The sequence below is a fragment of the Nycticebus coucang genome, chromosome 18 (assembly GCF_027406575.1).
Source record: "Nycticebus coucang isolate mNycCou1 chromosome 18, mNycCou1.pri, whole genome shotgun sequence".
NCBI lineage: Eukaryota > Metazoa > Chordata > Mammalia > Primates > Lorisidae > Nycticebus > Nycticebus coucang.
The window spans coordinates 57324349-57346435 of record NC_069797.1 but is presented as its reverse complement, the minus strand read 5'-3'; the positions used below and the strand labels follow the sequence as shown (position 1 = coordinate 57346435).

At 57.2% G+C, this 22087-nt stretch overlaps 2 protein-coding genes across 2 annotated transcripts; both read left to right on the top strand.

Annotated features, from left to right (window-relative positions):
• The first annotated feature begins 6377 nt into the window (after nucleotides 1-6377).
• On the top strand, nucleotides 6378-11528 carry KRT17 (keratin 17). The gene is made up of 8 exons (XM_053569761.1): nucleotides 6378-7146; nucleotides 8070-8152; nucleotides 8575-8731; nucleotides 9302-9463; nucleotides 9913-10038; nucleotides 10134-10354; nucleotides 10451-10476; nucleotides 11296-11528. The coding sequence occupies exons 1-8, from the start codon at nucleotides 6712-6714 to the stop codon at nucleotides 11388-11390; spliced, it is 1305 nt and encodes a 434-aa protein (XP_053425736.1). The 5' UTR covers nucleotides 6378-6711; the 3' UTR covers nucleotides 11391-11528.
• Nucleotides 11529-18026: 6498 nt separating this feature from the next.
• On the top strand, nucleotides 18027-21703 carry LOC128570524 (keratin, type I cytoskeletal 16). Its single transcript, XM_053569758.1, has 8 exons — nucleotides 18027-18619; nucleotides 19055-19137; nucleotides 19282-19438; nucleotides 20518-20679; nucleotides 20763-20888; nucleotides 20980-21200; nucleotides 21291-21337; nucleotides 21470-21703. Exons 1-8 carry the CDS (start codon nucleotides 18098-18100, stop codon nucleotides 21577-21579), a joined length of 1428 nt encoding a protein of 475 aa, XP_053425733.1. The 5' UTR covers nucleotides 18027-18097; the 3' UTR covers nucleotides 21580-21703.
• Nucleotides 21704-22087: the final 384 nt, after the last annotated feature.

Sequence of the window (22087 nt, the reverse complement as noted above, 5' to 3'; positions counted from 1 at the left end):
CTCGATTGGAGTCTTGCTTGGGCGTTTTCAATGATGGCAGCACCAGTGGCCACAATTATTGCCAACCCTCTGCTCCTTGCAATGCCCCTCCCTTTCATGTCCACATTAAAACCACCTGGATAACCTTGTGGGAAAAGAAAACTTTGCCCTGGGTTTGAGGTGGGGCCAGCCATAACCTCATTACTTAATTAATTAATTGATCACTTAATTAAACAAATGTACCTCGGGGGCTGACTCTGGGTCAGGGCTAGGGATTCCAAAGAGAATAAGAAAGACATGGCCGTGTCCCCTGGAGCTCAGAGTCCAGTAGAGGAGGAAATAACCAAAAAAGTGATAAAAATAGGTATAAAATTACAACCTGGAGAAGTGCCGAGGAAAAGAGATGGGCAGGCTGGAGGAATGGCAGAGAGAGAAGAGCCAGGCAGGAAATCCAGGAGGGTTTCTGGAGGAGGTGGCAACTGAGCTTAGAGATGTATTTAGCCAGGGAAGAGAGAGTGAGGCCCAGGTGGCTAAGGTCATGACTCTGGTGGGAGAGGGCTGCAAAGGGGCTCTCTCCGGGCATCCATGTTTGCCTGTGCCTGGGCATCCTTCCCCTGCCACACTGTGAGCACTCAAGGACCTTGGTTGGACCCCTGAAATTCCTGGCAGGGTGCTTGGAGGAGGAGTCTACTACCCTCATCACCTTCACTCTAGTCCTCTCCCCAAAAGGCTACATGAACAGAGCTGTAGGGCCTCTCCAAGCTGCTGAGGGCATTTGTAACTGTGCCCACATCTCTCTCAGATCCTGGTGGTTATGAGAGCCAGTGCCACAGATGGACAGTGGCTGCCTGGCAGCTGATGACTGTTGCATCAGTGAAGTGAATCTGGGTCTCTGGGGCTGCCCAGGGCTCTGCACATCATGGAGTGTTGTGTGTGTGCATGAAAGGGTGTCCTTGTGGCTCCACAGGACTCTAGGGCTCACACTTCCAACCTGCCCAGGTATAAGACAGGGTTGAACTTGCACATGAGCATGGAGGCCTGCCCCGGGTGCTGGACGGGCTGACCCTGGCCAGAGCTGACCTAGAGATACAGATTGAGACCTTCATGAAGGAGCTGGCCTACCTGAAGAAGAACCATGAGGAGGGGGGCCAGGAGCAGGGCTGGGACCACAGGGTCTTGTGGGGTTGGGGCCATGTCTGCAGTCTGGTGGGTTCCTGCCCTGACTCTGGCCCTGAGCCACAGAGGATCCTGAGTGAGGCCTGGAGGGGCCCCTCTTCCCAAAGAGTCTTCCCTTGTTCCCTGAGGCTTAGTCCATTGCAGTTAACTAACTAATGAGTGAACTGGTGTAAGAACATACAATGCTAATTATTATAATTAATTTTAATAATGATAGTCGGAACAACAAGGAATATCTGCCCAGCACATTACCAGTGATTCATAGCAATGATTTGCTGACATGGGCAACATCACTTGGAGAGTGCTGCTCTGAGGCTTGGAGAGGTGAAGGGATTTATCAAGCTGCACGTGGACCTTTCCTCAGTCTGACTCCACCTCTCTGCCACCTCTCTTGCCTCCTTTTCCAGAGAGCTCTGAGTCTGGGAGACCCCAAGATTCAACCCAAGGCCCACCAGTGGATTTAGGAGACCTTACAGTGCTCTGTCCTGTGGCTTCTTCTCAGCTGAACCCTGCTCTGGCCTGGGCTGGGGGGCCTAAACCCCAAGTAGCAGGATGGCCAGAGAGTGTTTCCCTGGGCTTTGAGGCTATTCATACAATTGCAATTAATATTCCCTAAGAGGCCTGGCTCGGCGATCAACATAGGGCTGCTTTCTCCATACTCTTGCGTTGGGCTAGGGTGTGAGTGAGACCACCCTGCTTTGCCTCCACCTTGCTGGGGAGCTGCCATCCCTCTCTGGCCTCAGCACATGCTGGGGATGGGTGAAGTCCACTGCCGAGTCACAGCGTGTGTTGGGGGAGACTGTCGATGTCCATAGTCCTTTACATTTGGGCCAAGACCACATCTGCCCCCACCTTTAAGGTGAGGAGCTGTCAGCTTGTCATCTGTAAGCCCCAAGGTTTCTCTCCACCATGACCCTGGGCAAGCTCCTGCTGTCGTCTCTGCCCAGGAAATGAATGCCCCAAGAGACCAGGTGGGTGGGGACATCAGCGTAGAGATGGACACAGCCACTTGGCATGGACTGAGCCACATCCTGAACGAAATGCATGACCAGTATGAGGAGTTGGTGGAGAAAAGCCCCAAGGATGCCGAGGACTGGTTCTTTAGCAAGGTGGGTGGCCGTGTGTGAGCGGGCGTGTACACGTGTGGGCACATGTGCTGTGTGCTGGTACAGGCTGGAACACTGTCCCTGCTGGAAGGACCTATGGGAACCAGTTGGACCAGCCCCTCGTGGTTTAGGTGTAAATCATGAGTTTAGAGACGACTCCCATTCACAGCCCTTCACTGTGACCTGGGGAATAGATTCAGGTCTGGTCTAGGGCTTCTCCCCCCACAGGTGTTTGCAAGTGTGTGTATCTGAATATATAACTCATACCTGTGGAAAATATATACTGAACACCTATAGTGTCCCAGTGACAGTAACAGGAGCAAAAAATAAAACTCAGTGCCTGTCTTTGAGACGCTGCAGGTGTGCAGAAGTAACAAGTGTGAATGACCGCAGAGCAAGATGTGTTCCTCTAAGTTCCAGTGTGGGCTCAGAGTGTCCTGGTGAGCAGGTGCCTCTGGCGCCCTACAGAGGCCAGGGAGGGGTGTCTGGGAGGCAAGGGCTTGGCAGCCCCTGTCCTCTGCCTGCCTCTGAAAGCCTCCTTAAGCCCCTGTGGCCCACCCTGCCTTTCAGACAAAGGAAGCTGAGCCATGAGGTGGCCACTGACACTGAGGCCCTGCAGAGTGGCAGGACAGAGACCACGGAGCTCTGCCACTTTGTACAGAACCTAGAGATCACGCTGCAGTTCCAGCTGAGCATGGTAGGGCCTGTGTCCCTTCCCTGTCCTATATTGTCACCCCATGGCAGGGCCAGCCTTATGGATTCCTCACTTGGAGGATCAGAGGTTCCCCAGCCAGTCTGTTTTTTCATACGCAGTGACTGGGCCTTCTCAGGCTCTGTCTTCTCTCCACTGTGCTGGCAGCACCACAGCCCCACCTGGGAAGAGCCTTGTTAGTGCTCTGCTGTAGGGAAGCTCCCGGGACCATCTCACTGTGCTATCTACCCCCGGGCCCTCAGAAAGGGTCGCTGGAGGGAAGCCTGGTAGAGATGGAGGTGCACTACAGAGCCAGCTGGCTTGGCTGCAGGGGCTCAGCAATGACATTGAGGCCCAGCTGTGCAAGCTCCAATGCGGCCTGGAGCACTAGAACCACAAGTACAGCTCCTGCTGGACGTGAAGATATGGCTGGAGCAGATCACCATGTACTGCTGTCTGCTGAGCCAGGATGCCCAGTGAGTGGGGCCATTGGCGACCCAGGCACCTGCTGGGCTGGGCTGGGGGCCTCTTCACCCAGGGAGTGGCATTTGAGCACCAGCAAAGGCCAGGAACCTGCTGAGGTTGCAGGGATCAGACTGAGGAGCCTCGAATGCTACATCAAAGCATCTGGATTAGATCAAGGAGGCTATGGGGAGCCATGGAGGGATTTGGAGCAGAGGAGGTGAATGATCATCAAGATAAGTTAGAACATTCACTGTGACTGAAGAATGGAGAAATGGATCAGAGGGGCAGGGTGGGGCTGGAGAGACATGGTAGGGAGTCAAGTTAGAGAAGTCCTGTTGTGTGGCTGGGCGGAGGGCAGAGAAAGGAAGTGGAGCAGGCAGGAAAAAGGTATTTGTCATTTAAACATCAAGACTGGGTGCCTGAACATGGGGGCGAGCACAGCTCACAGTCAGGACTCAACAAAAGAGCAGGGAACACGTTGAAGGAGTGGATGAAGAAGGCTCTGGTTTCTGATGACTGTGTGGTTGCTGATGTCTTTAGCCAGGGTGGGCTAAGAAGCAAGGTGGGTGGTGATCTGGTTTGGAGTTGGGAAGCTTGATTGGGTCTCTGGATGAGTGTCCCGAAGTCATGCATTCCAGCTTTTTGTTTCTTGACAATGACCAAGTCCATTTATAGTCTAACCACAGTCTCTCCTGATTTAATTGGGCCTATTTGTTGTGCCCTTCAGGTTATGGAAAAACCACTTGCTCAGTTTCTCCTTGTAACTCCCTGGTTAGCAGCCACACAGTACCACTGGACCTTCCTTGCACTGTCCCTTTCCTGCTGCACTGAGCTTGTGCCCTGAGTCCTCTGGCCTGTGCTAGATTCCAGGCACTCCAGCTGTGATTTTCTGCCAATTTGTGGGACCCTCTCTCTCCTCTGCCTGGGGTCTCTGCAGTGTTGGCCATGTCAGTACTCCCAGGGGCTGGGCTGGCCAGCATCCCTGGGCTGGCGGGTCTCCTCTCCACCACTCAGTTCTCCTCATCCCTGGCCTTGAGCCCCACCCCCGAAGGTAAGCACCTGCTCTGTCCTGCCCAAAGGAGGGGCTGTGTGGACTCCAAAGGAGGAGAGAGGCATGCCTTTCTGTATGGGAGACTGGGGGGACCACAGGCTGGGTAGTGGGTGGGTTAGGAGCTCCCGCCCGAATTTCCTGTGCTCCCTCCTCCCTGCCTGCAGCTGTGCAGTGACCAGATGCTCGCCATCATGAAGGAAGTCCAGGATGGCACGGTGTTCTCCTGCAAACAGTTCACTGCTCTACTTGCTGAGACCTCTTTCTGTGTGTAACAGCCTGGCCTCCAGGGCCCAGGACAGCTATTACCTCAGCCTCCAGCACACCACTGCCTTTGCCACACCCCGAGTGCCCATCTGGACCCTTTCTGCATCTGCTTCCTGCAGCTGTGCCCCTCCCTCCCCACACTGAGGAGGCCTTCTGCCTTAGCCCCAGTGACTGCTGTTAAACCTTTGCCTGAAGTTCAATGCCTCGTGTGATCTAGTCTGGTCATTGGCTTGGGGTGGTGTGGGCTGAGGGATTGGGGGAGGAGGAGAGATTATCGAGTGTTTGGGTATCGACTTGTCACCTGCCAACCTGTCCTGCCCACTCCATCCAGGCCTGGGGCTCCTGGAAGAGAGAAGGAAGGGGAAGGATCAAGGGTGGAAGGAGGGGCAGCCCCTCCATGCTGGGAAAATTTCTAAGAATCAGCCTTAGGGTCCCTGTTACCTGTGGCCTGTCCCAGGGCTCCCCCAACGGACTTCCCAGGGACCACACCTGTTATAAGCGCTCCCTGTCTCAGCCCAGGGCAGGTTCCAGAGCAGAGGCAGAGGGGTTGGGGGGGCTTTCCAAAGGAGCAGTCTGGGCATTGACGGGTGCGAGGGGGTGGCAGTGGAAACCAGACCGGCTCTGCCCGTCTCGGGGTGTGTGTGGGGCGGGGTGGCCACTGTGTGTTCGCGTGGGGGGCGTCCTGTTTGCTTTGGTGGCTTGGCAGCGTCCGGGCTATTGAGGAATCTCTGTTGGCTGCTGGCGGGCTGTCTGGGCCTGTCTGGGGGGTGGAAGCCATCAGTAGCCTGTAACATGACCACATTCCTCCCAGCGGGCCTGTTGGGACCCTGGGACTCAGGGCAGGGTAGGGCTGTGGGGCGGGCAGAGGCCACCTGAAGAAGCCTCATCTCAGGGAGCCTGGGGACAGAGGGCTGGCTGGGGTCTCAGTAAGAGCCTCCTCTGGGACAACATCCTTTAAGTTTCCAAGGACCTGAAACCTTACCCTGAGGTCTCCTGGGGCACACAGAAGGAGGCATCCCCTCACTGTGACTTTGGATCCCCTCCTTGACTGGTGCTCCTCTGTCTGCCACTTACCCACCCTCCAGCTGAACTCCTCTTTGCTGATCCACGACTCACCCCTAGGGGTGGGGCAGTGTCCTGGCCAGTCGGACCCCTAATTCCTGGGTAGGGTATATTCCTGAGGGTTGGACCCCATAGAAAGGGACATATGTGGCTGGGGTTTCTGGGGGATGGCTGCTGAGGCACTGTGAGAAGGAAGGATGTGGCCCTGCCAGCCGGCTCTGGTGTTGGGTGGGACAGTGGGAACCTGCATCCTTCCTTGGGCCCCAGTTTCCTCATCTGTGATGTGGGCTGGTAATCTGAGGCTCGGTTCTGAGTTGCAAGGTGGGCCCAGTGGGTCCAGTTGGTTTCCAAAGCAGTGTGGGCTCTCTCTTGGTCCCCTTGCTCCCCAGCCTCCAGCCTGAGCTAGCCCCATGCGTGGAGTAGTGTGTGAGAAGCACAGCAGCCCTGGGGGGAGGGCTGTCTGACGCCCCAACCATTTTCCCACCAGGCACAGGGTCAAAGTGGCCAGGCTAGGGTGCCAGCTGCCTGGGAGGGCCTGGTGACGGTGACATCCTGCCTTCTCCTCTTTTCCGTATTAGGTCATGGGAAAGCGTAGCTGGAGGGCCTACCTGAATCACAGGTGACGGGCCTGGGACCAGAGACACGCACATGCAGACGCAAAGGCTCAGCGCATGGGTTCAGAGAAATGAGGCAGAACTCTGATGATGGGAGGGGAGGGGGCCCCTGCCACCTGGGAGCTGGCAGGTGGCCAGCGGTGATGAAAGCCCAGGGGAATGGAAACAGAGCAGTGAGCCTGTTGTAATCGCTACGCCCACTTGCTGGCCTATAAAGGCAGCAGGCGAGCCTTGGCAGCCACACGCACCTCAGGGCCGCTCTCCTCCTCTCCAGCCCTCTTGCTTGTGCCTGCTGCTGCCACCATGACCACTACCATCCGCCAGTTCACCTCCTCCAGCTCCATCAAGGGCTCCTCTGGCCTGGGGGGTGGCTCATCCCGTACCTCTTGCCGGCTATCCAGCGGCCTGGGTGGCGGCTCCTGCAGGCTGGGCTCTGCCGGTGGCAGCCTGGGCAGCACCCTTGGGGGCAATAGCTACTCCAGCTGCTATAGCTTCGGCTCTGGTGGTGGCTATGGCAGCAGCTTTGGGGGAGTTGATGGGCTGCTGGCAGGCAACGAGAAGGCCACCATGCAGAACCTCAATGACCGCCTGGCCTCCTACCTGGACAAGGTGCGTGCCCTGGAGGAGGCCAATGCCGAGCTGGAGGTGAAGATCCGAGACTGGTACCAGAAGCAGGCCCCAGGGCCCGCCCGTGACTATAACCACTACTATAAAACCATCGAGGACCTGCAGAACAAGGTGGGCCTGCTGGGGGAGTCTGCAGGGGGGGCAACTTCTTCCCCCATCATCTGTCCTGGACTCCAGCCTGGGGCTGCCAGGTGGCCTAAGGGAATGCAGGGCAACATGGCTCTGGCTTGGCTCCTGGGAGCTCGTCTTGGGACCTCTGTGGGGCCCATGTATCCCTTTTTGGGGACAGCAGTTTGGGGCAGGGACAAACAGGCATGGAGCCTCTTGGAGCCTCAGTTTCTTCTTGCTACCTGTGTGGCTGTAGGATAAGGGAGGATGCATGTTGCAGCTTGGCCTGGGGTGCAGGTGTCAGCAGGAAGGGGTGTGGGCAGTGGTGGGGTAGGGGTCTGAGCAAGTGCCTGACGGCACCTGCCAGGGGGAGGAGACAGGAGGAGGGGGTGGGACCTGAGGATGAGGAAGGCTTCTCCTGCACCTTATTTGGGGATTTCTCTGGGCTCCCCTTCGCTCCTGCTATCCCTCAACAAGTCTAGGGCGTGTGTGCTACCTGCTGGGGCCAAGGTCTTAGGAGTAGTGGTGACTTCTGATTTGATGAGGACTCCTTTAGCCTCCTTTGGGGAAACCTCTTAGGGGCAACCTCTTGCCCATTATAAATGGGCAAGTTGCCCACATTCCCTGCCCTCTTCCTGGAATCCTGTGACAACTTCTATCTGGGGGACATTTCTCCATTCCTTCCTGGCTCCTGTCCTTTAAGGCTGAGCCTGGCATAGGGGTCTGTGGGGGCTTCCGCCCATCAGGCTCCAGCTTGCCCTGCCTCTGCCAACAGTACAGCACAGCATGGGGGAGAGGCTGGGTGGGAAGAGACGCTTCCAGAGAAGGTGACTCGTCATGGCCCCAGTCAGGGAGGGCCGTCTCAGAACCCTGATCTGGGCTGAGCCATCACCATCCATGACCCAGTTACTCTTCCACGTCCCCAGATCCTCACGGCCACCATGGACAATGCTAACATCCTGCTGCAGATCGACAACGCTCGTCTGGCTGCTGATGACTTCCACACCAAGTGAGTCCTAGGTGGCAGTTTGGGCAACCTGGGCAGGGTTCGGGAGGAGATTGGGGTACCCCTGTCCACCCTAGGACTGTGCTGAGGCCGAGGAGTTGGGGACAGGAGTCCTAGAAGTTGCTCTGAGCCCACCCCTTAGTCTGGGATGCAGCAAGTGCAGCAATTTCTGGGCTGGGCAGGGCAGGTGCTAGAGGAGAGGCAGGCAGGCCGGAGGCAGAGAGGAGAGAAGTAAGGAAGTGGGTCTGTGTGGGGTCTTGTCCTGTGATGGCCCCAGGCCCCCAGGGCTGGCATTTGTTTCCATCCCCGCCTTTCATGTTCCTCCTGAGCTCTTAGAACCTGGCAAAGTGAGAGTATGGGCGGGGCTGGGACTTGGACCAGCTGGTCCAAGCAGCCCGGACTGAAACCCCTGGTTCCCGTGGCAGGTTTGATACAGAGCAGGCCCTGCGCGTGAGTGTGGAGGCTGACATCAACGGCCTGCGCCGAGTGTTGGATGAGATGACCCTGGCCAGAGCTGACATGGAGATGCAGATTGAGAACCTCAAGGAGGAGGTGGCCTACCTGAAGAAGAATCATGAGGAGGTGAGGTGGCTGAGGAGTGGGGGGCAGAGCCCTGGGGCTGGGCTGCAACTGGGGTCATGGAGAGAGCAGAGCAGGAGTGCTGAGTCAGTCACCTCACAGGGCATCGCTGGCTGCAGAGCCCTTGTCCTAGGGGTCAGGAGCCAGCAGGCGGGGCAGCCTCCTCACACCGCACTGCTTCCCTGCACCAAGGAACCTCTTGCATGCCCACAGAGTGTCCCCTGCCTGCCCTGGGCTCCCTCACAAGGACAGGGGATAAATAAGGAAGTGTCCTCCTTGCCCTAGCTTAAACCTTCATCTGGACCCCACATATAGTTTGAAAGTTAGAGGGGGAAATTTGGGGGGCACAGGCCTAAGAATTAAAATTTCTCTTTGGAGAGCCCTCAGTCTAATGGGAGAGATACGGTCTGATGGTGGAAGGAGTCCTATGTACCTCAGATGAACAGAAGTCACTCAGGGGGTCACAGGAGAGAGGAAAGGCCGAGCAAAGGAGGGGTCCTAGTGTGGGGGAAGCTTGGGCATGGGAGGCTAGGATGGTCCAGATGCCCACGCCCACACACCACTATTCCGTAGGAGATGAACGCCCTGAGAGGCCAGGTGGGTGGCGAGATCAATGTGGAGATGGACGCTGCCCCCGGTGTGGACCTGAGCCGCATCCTGAACGAGATGCGCGACCAGTACGAGAAGATGGCAGAGAAGAACCGCAAGGATGCCGAGGACTGGTTCTTCAGCAAGGTGCGGGCTGCAGCAGGCCAGACGCCTCTTTTAGGGGCTGGGGTTTGGGGGCCTGAGCCCTGATAGTAAGCCCACTGCCTGGTGTCTTGGGGGTGTCCCATCCTCAACAAGCTGGATGGGCCCCAGGGTGTGGAGATGGGGACCCCCATGGCATGAAGGCAGATAGTAAAGTCCCCGGAAGTCCCTACATCTCCCTCACAAAGTCAGGAACTAGTACCGGGGCTGGGCTACAGGCTATGTTGTGCCCTGCTGGTTCTTAAGTTTCCTATTCTGTGCCTCCCACTTGAAGGGATTCACTATAAAAGGTTCACATTTCAAAAGGCATGTTTCTGGGCTCTGGAAAGTGGGAGGCTGGTGAGAGCCCCATCCCCACAGTCAGATGTGGGAAGAGGCCTGGCTTGGGAAAGGGATCCAGGCTCATGCTGCCGTGTTCTGTGTCCTGTCTGCAGACAGAGGAGCTGAACCGTGAGGTGGCCACCAACAGCGAGCTGGTGCAGAGTGGCAAGAGCGAGATCTCCGAGCTCCGGCGCACAATGCAGGCCTTGGAGATTGAGCTGCAGTCTCAGCTCAGCATGGTAGGGGCACTGCCTGGCATGGGGGGGTGCCCAGGGCTGAGAAGGGGGCGTTCTGACCACCTTTGCTGACCTGTGGTCCTCCCACTCTCCTGCAGAAAGCATCCCTGGAGGGCAGCCTGGCAGAGACAGAGAACCGCTACTGTGTGCAGCTGTCCCAGATCCAGGGGCTGATTGGCAGTGTGGAGGAGCAGCTGGCTCAGCTGCGCTGCGAGATGGAGCAGCAGAACCAGGAGTACAAGATCCTGCTGGATGTGAAGACTCGGCTGGAGCAGGAGATCGCCACATACCGTCGCCTGCTGGAGGGCGAGGATGCCCAGTGAGTGGGGGTGGCCAGGACCAAGGCTGGGGATCTCTGGTGTGGGGTGGGGCTCTGAACCCACATCTAATCTCCTTTCCATTTGTGTTTTTGCAGCCTGACTCAGTACAAGCCAAAAGAACGTAAGCATCTTGGTGGCTGAGGGCTGGGGTAGGGGTGGGTGCCTAAGGCAGGCAACCCGTCCGCATACAGCTGGACCAGGTCCCCAGGCTCCAGAGGATGATGGCTGGCCCATAGCAGGAGTGGGGGAAGGACCAAATGAGAGAGATCTGTCTGGTCTGATAGGAAGGAGCGAGGCAGAGAAACAGTCCTTACCTTTGAGATCCTAGTCTGACAGGAGACGTGGTCCCAGCTCTGAATCTCATCTGGTGAGGAGATAGGGACATGGTACTGGGATCTTTGCTCTTGAGACCCTTCACATGAGCAAGAGTAATCCCACCTCTGGGGACTCTAGCCTGACCTGGTCCTTATCCTCCAGATCCAAGTCTGATGAGGAAGATATGATCCTAACCCTGGGGTTCCTAGTCTAGAGGGGATGATGGGGACCTGGTTTTTCTTAGAGATTCTCTGCCGATGAGGAGATGGGAGCATAGCCCATGGACTGGAGACAGCAGAGGAATGTGGGTAGATGTCACGTAGATTTCACATACCACCTGCTTTACATGACTTCTTTATTGTAGAAGGACAAAGTGGATTAGAATCAAATAACCCATCTGGAGAGGCGAGACTCATTCAAGGATATGGGCAGAGACATGGGATGGAAGGAAGTTGGTGGCAAGGGCAGGAGGGACGCGTGTGAGATGTGATTTGAGGGACCAGCGAAGGCCCTCATGGCACCCGGGAGCAGACTGGGCAGAGAGCCAGCTGCTGCTCTGAGGGGCTGGGGCTCAGCAAGGATCTCGGGACCTCTGCCCATCTCCAAATGTCCGTTTCTCCTGCAGCCGTGACCACTCGCCAGGTGCGCACCATTGTGGAAGAGGTCCAGGACGGCAGGGTCATCTCGTCCCGGGAGGAGGTCCACCAGACAACCCGCTAGGGACTTGGCTCCTCCCAGCCAGCCCCCCAAGAGTTAGGGAGGAGGCCTGTGGCCTCCAGCCTCTCCAGCCTCAGACTCCTGCTTCAGTCCTTTCCCTGAACTCCCTTGCCTTGCTCCAATAAAGCTTGTTGACTCAGATGTGGAATGTGTCCTTGTTCTGGCTACTGAATGGGCACTGGTGACCAGTGAGTGGAATGGGAAGGAGTGGGGGTAGGGGCAACTGTGCTTGGACAGCCACTGCCATTGGCCTGGAGGTCAGGGGTCAAGCAAGGTAAAGGGGTCTTTACCAGAGTAAAGAGCAAGTCTCAGGAGAGCTTGGAGGGAGTGCTTGTATCTCCCTCCAAGCAGGAGGTCCAGGCTGTGCAGACCCAGCTGGAGTCTGTGTAGCAGGGGCGGTCCTGGGTGGTCTCTGTTTGCTCTGTAAGTAGTTCCATGACTATGGGCCATCGGGCAGTCGCTTCTCCTCCCTGAGCCTCATCTTGCTTTCTTATCCATAAATGGAGGAGAAGATCTCAGGAACTCAGGTGCCTGAATCCCAAGGGATGACTCACCCAATTGCTTCTCCTGGTCCTGTGCCCTCTCTCCCTAGAGGGGCAGGAGGTAGACAAGGACTGGGAGAGGCACACAGGGAGGGTCGGTGGGGACCCAGCTAGGTGGTTAGGGCCTGGGCTCCTGCATGAGCCTCAGGGAACTCCCAGGAGGGGCTTCCATTGCCCTCACCCCAGGAATGTGAGCAGGAGGCTCTGCTTCCAGGAAAGGCTGCGGATCCCGGGTTGGTGTGGGAGAAAGGGGGGCCTCTCTCAGGGATGTTTCCTCAAATGGTCAACTATAGTCCAGGATGGGGCAGGGTGGGGCAGTGCCACACTCCTTGGCAGTTTGGCCACCTCAGTTCCCCACCTGGGAATTGCATCCTGGGAGTGGAGAGGTGGGGCAGTCTGGCTAGCCACTTCCGGACCCTCTGAGCATCAGCCCATTCATTCTGATGGTGGGCAAAGGGGGCTGTGGGAAACAGTGAGTTGGGACACTGTTCCCATACCTGGAAAGCTTCCTTTGAGTAAATCTGGAAACTATTTAGGGGCCAACCTCCTGAGTTTTCTTTAAGGAGGGGGTGGGTAGAAGAGGTTAATGAGAGGATGGTGCCCCCAGCCCCTCACTGCTGGCTAAGCTGTCTCTGCTGCTACAGACTTGGCCCAGGGCACCCACTCATCCTCCCTCTTTTGGCATCTGGAGGCTGGGGGCAGTCCCAGGTGGGGAGTGGGCAGGAGTGGCCAGATCCCCCTGAGCCTAGAGTAGTGGGGAGCTGGGGACAAGTGAGAGGGGGCAGCAGCACCGACCACTGGGGTTTGGGGACTTCTGGCCAGTCACAGGACCTCAGAAGCTGCGGTTTAAAATGAGGCTGAGAGGGGCCACAGCTAGGGTGGCCCCGTGGTAAGTCTCAGGACTGCTACTGGAGTTGGGGCTCTTGCCACAATGGCAACCACAGGACTGTCAGCAAGGTACGCTCTGTTCCCTCGGAGGCAGACATCTCCCAGTTGCCTGGCAGCCAAGATGGCTTGAGGAAGAAGGGCAGGAGGGAAGCTCTGCTCCCACCAAGCCCCCCCACTCCACATCCGGCCACAACCAGAAGAACCAGCCCTGGGCCGAGTTGGTGAGGTTGGCTCATCCCAGAAGGTGATCTCACATATCTGAACAACAATCCCGGAAACGGGAGCGTTTGGGGAGAGGCCCCCATTGTGTGGATGGGGACACTGAGGCTCCACTGAGCTAGTGGTGACTCAGCTCTTGTCTCGGAGTCTGGCATGTCAGTAGTGGGGTGAGACATGGGAGGGGTGAACCCCACTCCATGCTGGGGTAAGGAATGGAGCCCCACCCTGCCCTGCCTGGGTCCCCTGAAGACTCAGTGATGGGGCAAGTGAGGAGGGGCTGGAGTGTGGGGAAGAACAGAAACTGCCCTGAATGTGCCTCTCTGCTGGGGAAGAAGCCCCTCCGCACTAGGTGGGAGGGCGTGGCTCAGGAGGCCTTGATGGAGGAACACCCAGGTGTGCTGAGAGTGAGCCATCACTGCTCTGCTGGGAGGCTTTCCCAGGGATGGTGTGAAGACTTTGGGCTGCTTTGTCCAGGCACCCCAAGCAGGCTCAGGCTTCTGGGAACAGGTGCCTAGGGCTGGATTGGGGGCCTGGTTGCGGGACTCCATGGAGCGACTCTCAGTTCATTCCTACCCACTCTGCCCTCAGCACAAAATGCTTCACCCCCTCGCCCCCGCCCCCCCCATCCGTGAGGCAGAAGCTGTGGGTGTGTGGCTGTCTGCAGTTTCTGAGGTCCTGAGCACCACACTGCCTCATATGATGGACACACACGCCTGATTCCCAGGCCAGGCCCTGGGATATCCTTGCAGGGGCTAGCTTAGCAGGATTTCCTGCAAGGAGATGTATGTGGGAGGTGATACTTTGTCTACGGGGTAGTGTCGCTCTGTGCCTGGGAGGGGAGGAACCAGCGGCCCTGACTCAGTGGGACAGTGCCTGACCCGAGGGGACATCAGGGAGTCTCCAGCCTGGGGAGGTGAGCAGGGAACAGTGGCAGCTCTGACAATACTCCCTCGGCCCTTCTGCAGTGTGGGTCACTCTCTCTCTCTCTTTTTTTTTTTATGAGACAGAGTCTCAAGCTGTTGCCCTGGGTAGGGTGCTGTGGCGTTACAGCTCACAGCAACCTCAAACTCTTGGGCTTAAGCGATTCTCTTGATCAGCCTCCCAAGTAGCTGGGACTACAGGCTCCTACCACAATGCCTGGCTAGTTTTTGGTTGTAGTTGCCATTGTTGATTGGCAGGCCCAGGCTGGATTCAAACCCGCCAGCTCTGGGGTATGTGGCCAGCACCCCAGCCAAGTGCCATCCCAGGCTTTGGCGAGTTGAGGGCAACAGAGAGACTAGAGCTAGGGGTTGGAAGCTCCTGCCCCTGGGCACAGAGCTGAGGCTTTCACCGAGTGGAGCCATGGAACCCCTGGAGGACTCTTTGGTTGTACAGACTATAGTGAAGGGCTGTGACCGCCCTGTCCTTAGAAGGGGTCATCCTTGCCAGAGGGGCGAGGATCCCCTAAGGAGGGGTGACACTCACAGAGCCCCCAGATCCCTGGACCAGTCACTGGGCCAGTGCCTGGGCTGGGGCTCCTCCTTGTCACAGCCTGACCAGTGCTGATTTATTTGTAGCACCCTCTCCCCCACCACACTGTATGTTTTGAGTTTCTCTGTCTTGTTCTTTGAGTCTGAGTGCCAAAGCACGATGCCTGGCACACAGTAGATGCTTTAAAAATACTGCAGAATAAATGTTAACGACAGCCACCAGTCTGTGCCAGGTGTTTTGTTTCCCCTCCAATCCTCTAACATGCCTGTGAGGTAGTGCTGTTATTCCCAGTTTCCCAGGGAAACTGAGGCTCGGAGCAGCTCACCCAAGGTCTCACTCCTGCTTGCCAGACTCTAGGTTGCTCCTTCCTCCTGCTCTGAGGCCTGTGACTCTGGCCTGGCTCCCTGGGCTTGGGGGTCCTGCAGCAGCCCCTCTTTCCCCTCAGCCTCCCTGCAACCACCCCCCACTACCCTGCACCCAGCACCCTGGGCTACCTCATTCCTGCCTTCCTGGACTGGGCATCTGCTGGGGAGCTTATAAAAACAGCTCCACGAATAGGCTTGTCCCAGGCCCTGCTGATGCGGAGGTCAGAGCAGGGTCAGGAACTACATGGGATTTTGATGACCAGCCAGGTTGCAAATCCCTGCAAGCCGAGGCATGGCATTGGCCAATGGTGCTTCCCGGCCATCTTAGTTGTTGACCTCATGCCTAACATGGGCAGGCCAAGGAGGGTGGAAGGAGGTGGGAGGGGGAAGAATCACTACCTAGAGGGGGGTCCCCTGTGCTCAGTGCCCACCTGGCTTTGCGGGCATAACCTGGGGGCAGGTCTGTGTCACTGGTGTTCAGGAAATATCCCCGCTCCTTCTCTGCCAGCTCAGATCCTCTGAGGCCCTGCTAGGACCCTTCAGAGGGCTGGGCTAGGAGGGCAATCCCCTCTTGTCCTGCGGAGGTTCAGAGGGGGCAACACATACCCCGTCTCCCTCCTGTTGTGGGGTGTAGCAAGGGCTCAGCACTCCAGACTTCTTGCTGTGAGGTGCTATGGCCTCAGTTTTCTCTTCCAGGGCCAAATGACAAGTTCTTCTAAGGTCAGAGACTATGTCATCACCTCCCATCCCTGCTCCAGTCCCCAAGAGCAGGGCATGTGGTAGGCATGTGATCTACGGAGCAGTTTCATGAGTGGGTTGGCAACTTCCTGTGGCTTCTCAGCCCACGCAGTTCCCCTGATCTTCAGTGCTGGCCCTCATGTAATCCTACCACAGCATCTCCCTGAATACGGTGGAGAGTAGGGGGCGGGAAGGAAGCCAACTAGAGAGTGTGTGTGTGTGTGAGGGGTAAGGGCGGAGAGTGAAGAGTTCCCAGAGCCTCTGCTCCCAGAGCAGGTGAGAACCTTGGCTTGGGATCTGGAGCCTGGTTCAACCTGGGCTCTTCACTTCCGTGCTGTTTAACCTCAGTCAAGGCGTTCACCCTCTCTGGTTGGGGCTGGGTAACCTTGAAGGCCATTTTAGGTTCTGAGGGTCACTGTCTGTGGTTGGACCTGAACTTCAGGCCTGCTGTGACACCTGGGTGTCCAAGATTATTCTAGGTCCTCTGCCCTTTCGGGGGCTGGAATGGGGACTATCGGGTTCCCTCTCTCAGGTCTGGCCCTGAAGGCATGTGCATCAGCCCTGCTGTTACTCTGGGCTGGCACTGACAGTAGATGTGTCTGTAACAAAGTCCTGGTTCTGCTGAGATAGGGAATTCCCTGCCCCACTGCAGCTCAGGCAGAGGCCAGCCCTCTCTGCTTCCCTCACCTCAGCAGAGACGCCACACAGCAAGGATGATGGCCCATGCCATGGGTCACCTCAGCACCCAGGGAGGCCTCTGGCTGGGTGCTCAGATCCTTGATCTTCCCTCCAGCAATCAGTGCCAGACCAGGCTCTCAGGCCCTGGCCACGCCCGCTGTGGGCAGGCTGGTGCAGGCTGCTGTGAGGAGGGGGGTGAGAATCAGGTACAGGCCCTGCCTATGAGGCACCGCGGGAGCCTGGAGGGCTGGTTCTAGCCCCGCTTCACAGCTTAGAGCTGAGTGACTTGGGGTGAATCACCACCTCTCTCTGGCTCCCCCTCTCTTAATTTTAGGATCAAGAAAATGATGTAAATTTGAGAAGTAGAGCGAGAGAGATCTATTGATGGAAGGGGATGGGCTGGGGGAGCAGGCAGTGCACACCCCAGCTCCCCATCGACTGCTGTCTTGGGAAGCCTACTTAGGATTCCTGGGTCCCAGCTCCCTCTAGGGACCGGTGGCAGGAATAATGCCCCCTCATGTTGCTTCACAGAACTATGTAGCTTGTGCCAGACACTCCACCCTATGCCTGAGTGGGCAGGTGACCAGTCTGAGTGCCCCCCTCCCCCAAGAATCTGTGGACTCATGAGAGGAAACTGCTAGAAACTGATCCCCAAATAGAACCATTTCCATGCAGAGACTCTGAGGCCAGTGGAGGTGTCAGGGGCCACCTGTGCAAGAATGGGGCTCCCTCCCACAGGCCTACATGTAGGTGCCTGTGATTAGGAGAGGGCCACCGGGGGAGGGAGCCAGATGTGGGGTGGATGCTCCTCAGGTGGGAGTGTGGGATAAGGGAGGGGGTGCCAGAGCATGGCGGTGGATGCGAGGGACTGGTGGGCTGGAAGGGAAAGATGGGCAGCTGGGGGCAGGGCTGGCTGCTGGTGAAGGGCCAGTGGGGTCTTTATGGCATGTTTCTTTGTGGTAGTGGTGTTTCATTCCATTTTACAGATGAGGGGCTAAGGGACCTGCCTGTGCTATGTAGCTCGTAAGCCACACAGCAGGAACCAGCAGCCACCTGTCTGGCTCCACAGCACCTGCTGTTTCAAGGGGACACACCCTTCTGGAGACCCTAGTGGGTCAAGGAAGTCTCTGGAACTGGGATTAGATCCAACAGGGGAAAGAGGGTCATAGGACATTTGGCACTGGAAGGACTCTGAAGTCCCAGTCCAGCCTTGTCATTACTGAGGGGAATCAGGCACAGAGAGCAGAGGTGACGCCACACAGCCAGCAAAGCAGAGTGAACCATGAGCCCAGCCCTGGCCCAGAGCTGGGAGTGTAGGACCCCCAAAGCTGCATCCCTGAGGTCTCTTTCAGCCAAGGCTGTCACTGTGGGGCAGGGAGTCCTTCCAGAGGGCTGGCTCACTATCTGGGGATGTAGCCGCCACAAAGCCACCCTCACCAAGGCTCCCTGGCCCCTCGGGCTCCAGGAATGGGAATTGGATTCCCAGCACCCAGCCTGAGTCAGGACAACTGGCATTTGTGTGTTTTCTCTCGGCCCCACACCCCCAGAGATGGGTGGGGACTCTGAGCCAGCACACAGTGGAGTGAGTCGACCCTGGGCTGAACAATTCAGAGTGGGGAGTTGGGCAGAACCTGGGTTATGAAATGCAGAGGGGAGCCCGAGTCAGCAGCTGGGAGGGCCCCGCCTCCCCCCCCTCCTCCCCGTGCATATAAAGGCTCCTGGGTGTGAGGTAGCCACACTCTCAGCCTCCTCGGCCAGCACCTTTCTCTTCTCTCTGCCAACTTGCTTGCTCCCTCACCTCCTCAGCACCATGACCACCTGCAGCCGCCAGTTCACCTCCTCCAGCTCCATGAAGGGCTCCTGCGGCATCGGCGGTGGCTCCAGCCGCATCTCCTCCGTCCTGGCCGGAGGGTCCTGCCGGGCCCCCAGTGCCTACGGGGGCCTGTCTGTCTCCACCTCCCGCTTCTCCTCTGGGGGAGCCTGCGGGCTGGGAGGCGGCTATGGCGGTGGCTTCAGCAGCAGCAGCAGCAGCTTTGGAGGGGCCCTAGGTAGTGGCTTTGGTGGAGGATTTGGCAGTGGCCTTGGTGCTGGCTTTGGTGCTGGTTTTGGTGGTGGCTTTGGCGGTGGTGACGGGCTCCTGGCGGGCAATGAGAAGGTGACCATGCAGAACCTCAACGACCGCCTGGCCTCCTACCTGGACAAGGTGCGCGCCTTGGAGGAGGCCAACGCCGACCTGGAGGTGAAGATCCGTGACTGGTACCAGAGGCAGCGGCCCGCCGAAACCAAAGACTATACCCCCTACTTCAAGACCATCGAGGACCTGAGGAGCAAGGTGGGTGGCACTGATGCATGGAACATTGAGAGAGGCCAGGGTTATGGTGGCCCTTATGAACCCTCTTTCCAGAAATTCCATTATGATCATTATATGAGGCTGAGGGACCTTTGGGGGACTGGCAGGGTTACCCAAAGATGTGGTGGTAGAGAGTCCCTTTTCAGCATTTGTGTGTCTGACTGGGGTTGAAACCCTGAACATCTTGTTCCCTGCAGGGCTCTTTGCTCTGCGTGCCCAGAGTGGGGTGGTCAGGGATGTGGGGTTCTCCCTACACACCCTGAGCTGGGAGAAGGCTTTCCAGCCTGGCTGGGGGAGTGCAGGGCCTGCCCTGCCAGCTCCAGTGTTTGGGAAGGTTCCTTTTGTCCCTTCTGCCCTTTACCCTGGAGCAGCAGGGACATTGGCTGACTAGGCTGGCTGTCCTCCACCCCCATCCAGATCATGGCAGCCACCGTTGAGAATGCACAGTCCATTCTGCAGATCGACAATGCCAGGCTGGCAGCTGATGACTTCAGGACCAAGTGAGCAGCCAGCATGGTGGGCTGAGGGCAGAGGGCAAAAGGCAGAGGACAAGGAGTGGGGCCTATCTTCCAGCAAAGCCAGCAGAGCTAGAGCCTCAGAATCTTAAGGGATGAAGCCTAAGGTTCTGACCTTTGTCCTGCCAGATATGAGCATGAGCTGGCCCTGCGCCAGAGCGTAGAGGCCGACATCAATGGCCTGCGCCGGGTGCTGGACGAGCTGACCCTGGCCAGGACCGACTTGGAAATGCAGATTGAAGGCCTGAGGGAGGAGCTGGCCTACCTGAAGAAGAACCACGAGGAGGTGAGAGCTAAAAGGAAAAGCCATGTAAGAGAATAGCAGGGGGTGGGTGGGTGCCTGTAGCACAGTGGTTACAGCACCAGCCACATACACTGAGGCTGGCGCAGTTGGAACCCAGCTCAGGCCTGCTAAATAACAATGATGACAACAACAACAACAAAAAATAGCCGGGCATAGTGGTGGACACCTGTAAGTTCTAGCTACTTGGGAGGCTGAGGCAAGAGAATCACTTAAGCCCAAGAGTTTGAGGCTGCTGTGAGCTGTGATGGCACAGCACTCTACTGAGGGCAACATAGTGGGACTCTGTCTCAAAAAAAAAAAAAAAAAAGAATAGCAGGGGGCTGGGTGTGGTGGCTCAGGCCTGTAATCCTAGCACTTGGGAGGCCAAGGAGAGAGGATTGCCTGAGCTCACGGGTTCAAGACCAGCCTGAGCCAGAGTGAGACCTAGTCTCTAAAAATAGCCAGGTGTTGGGACGGCACCTGTGGCTCAGTGAGTAGGGCGCCGGCCCCATATACCAAGGGTGGTGGGTTCAAACCCAGCCCTGGACAAACTGCAACCAAAAAATAGCCGGGCGTTGTGGTGGGCGCCTATAGTCCCAGCTGCTTGGGAGGCTGAGGCAAGAGAATCACATAAGCCCAAGAGCTGGAGGTTGCTGTGAGCCGTGTGATGCCACGGCACTCTACCGAGGGCAGTAAAGTGAGACTCTGTCTCTACAGAAAAAAAAAAAAAAAATAGCCAGGTGTTGTGGTGGGTGCCTGAGGCAAGAGAATTGCTAGAGCCCAAGAGTTTGAAGTTGCTGTGAGCTATGATGCCACAGTACTCTATAGCAGGCTACAAGTAGATAGCAGAGAGGCAGGTGTGGTGGCATGTGCCTGTGGCCCCAGCTACTCAGGAGGCTGAGGAGGAAGGATGCCTTCAGTCCAAGAGGTTGAGGTCAGCATGGGCAACACAGTGAGACCCCATATTTCTTAAATTAAAAAAACAGAGACTACAGGGAGAGAAGAGATAGAACTGAAAGAGGGAACCCCAGTCAGCTGCCCCAGGGAGGCTTCTGACTGGCAGCTGCTCTCTGGCTGTGCAGGAGATGAACTCCCTGAGAGGCCACGTGGGCGGAGATGTCAATGTGGAGATGGACGCTGCCCCTGGTGTGGACCTGAGCCGCATCCTGAACGAGATGCGCGACCAGTATGAGAAGATGGCAGAGAAGAACCGCAAGGATGCCGAGGACTGGTTCTTCAGCAAGGTAGGAGTCATTTGGGGTGGAAGGGACCCAGACCACCTGACTTCTGGGGCATTTTGGTGTGAATGTTGTTCTCTTTTTTGCAGACAGAGGAGCTGAACCGCGAGGTGGCCACCAACAGTGAGCTGGTGCAGAGTGGCAAGAGCGAGATCTCTGAGCTCCGGCGCACAATGCAGGCCTTGGAGATTGAGCTGCAGTCTCAGCTCAGCATGGTAGGGGCACTGCCCGGCTGGGGTGGGCCTGGGACTAGCAGGGAGAGAGACCATGCTCGCTGATGCCTGATCCTCTCTCCTACCCTACCAGAAAGCATCCCTGGAGAACAGCCTGGAGGAGACCAAAGGCCGCTACTGCATGCAGCTGTCCCAGATCCAGGGGCTGATCAGTGGTGTGGAGGAGCAGCTGGCTCAGCTGCGCTGCGAGATGGAGCAGCAGAACCAGGAGTACAAGATCCTGCTGGACGTGAAGACTCGGCTGGAGCAGGAGATCGCCACATACCGTCGCCTGCTGGAGGGCGAGGATGCCCAGTGAGTTGTGGAGGGGCACAGTCCCACCTCCCAGACCCTCAGTCCCTGCTGCTCCCAGCACTTTTAACTGCTTCATCTTCTCTCTTGCAGCCTCCCCTCCCAGCACACATCTGGCCAGTCGTATTCTTCTCGAGAGGGTGAGGCTCCCAAGGTCCCCAGGCACTGAAGCCCTCTGGCCATTCCATGGGGTGTGGGCCAGGCCCTTTTCACAGAGCCCCCATGCCTCTCCCCCTGCCCTGGAGCCTTCTCACCTCTTATCTCTCCAACAGTGTTCACCTCGTCATCCTCCTCCTCATCCTCTCCCAGCCGCCAGACCCGGCCCATCCTCAAGGAGCAGGGCTCATCCAGCTTCAGCCAAGACCAGAGCGCCAAGTACTGAGCTGCCTCTTCCAGAGTCTCCTGCCCTCCCTCAGGACCCTACTCTCCCAGCGCAGTTCCCAGCTGTCTCCCCTCCCTCTCTGCTGGTGGTGGGCTAATAAAGCCGACTTTCTGGTTGATGCAAACCTATGTGATATCCGTTCTTTAATTGGTAGGAGGGGAGTTGAAGGTATCTCTCTCAGGGACTCTTCGGGAGCCTCATAGCCTGAGAGACGTAGGAAATGAAACAAATCTCAGAAGATCTTGAAGGGTCTCCCTAGAAGACCTCCAGGCCATGTGTGAGTGGGAGGTGGGACTCAGGAAGGGGGAGTTCACGTGTGTTGGCAGCCACCATCCGGCATTTTGCAGAAGTCCTTTCACTGTCCTAGCAACTCTGTGAAGCGGGTGTGGTCAGCCTGATTTTGGAGCTGACAACTTCTGGGATTCAGGGAGGTTAAGATCATAAATGGTGCGACTACAGCCCAAGCTTAGGTCTGCCTGGCTACAAAGTCCATGCCTTTTTTTTTTTA

Excerpts from the sequence above, each read along its gene's own strand:
- KRT17 (XM_053569761.1), top strand. The coding sequence starts at position 6,712 with ATGACCACTACCATCCGCCAGTTCACCTCCTCCAGCTCCATCAAGGGC. Across the intron at positions 9,464-9,912 it reads AGGACTGGTTCTTCAGCAAG|ACAGAGGAGCTGAACCGTGA; the intron begins GTGCGGGCTGCA and ends TCCTGTCTGCAG. Across the intron at positions 10,355-10,450 it reads CTGGAGGGCGAGGATGCCCA|CCTGACTCAGTACAAGCCAA; the intron begins GTGAGTGGGGGT and ends GTGTTTTTGCAG.
- LOC128570524 (XM_053569758.1), top strand. The coding sequence starts at position 18,098 with ATGACCACCTGCAGCCGCCAGTTCACCTCCTCCAGCTCCATGAAGGGC. Across the intron at positions 19,439-20,517 it reads TGAAGAAGAACCACGAGGAG|GAGATGAACTCCCTGAGAGG; the intron begins GTGAGAGCTAAA and ends CTGGCTGTGCAG. Across the intron at positions 20,889-20,979 it reads TGCAGTCTCAGCTCAGCATG|AAAGCATCCCTGGAGAACAG; the intron begins GTAGGGGCACTG and ends CTACCCTACCAG.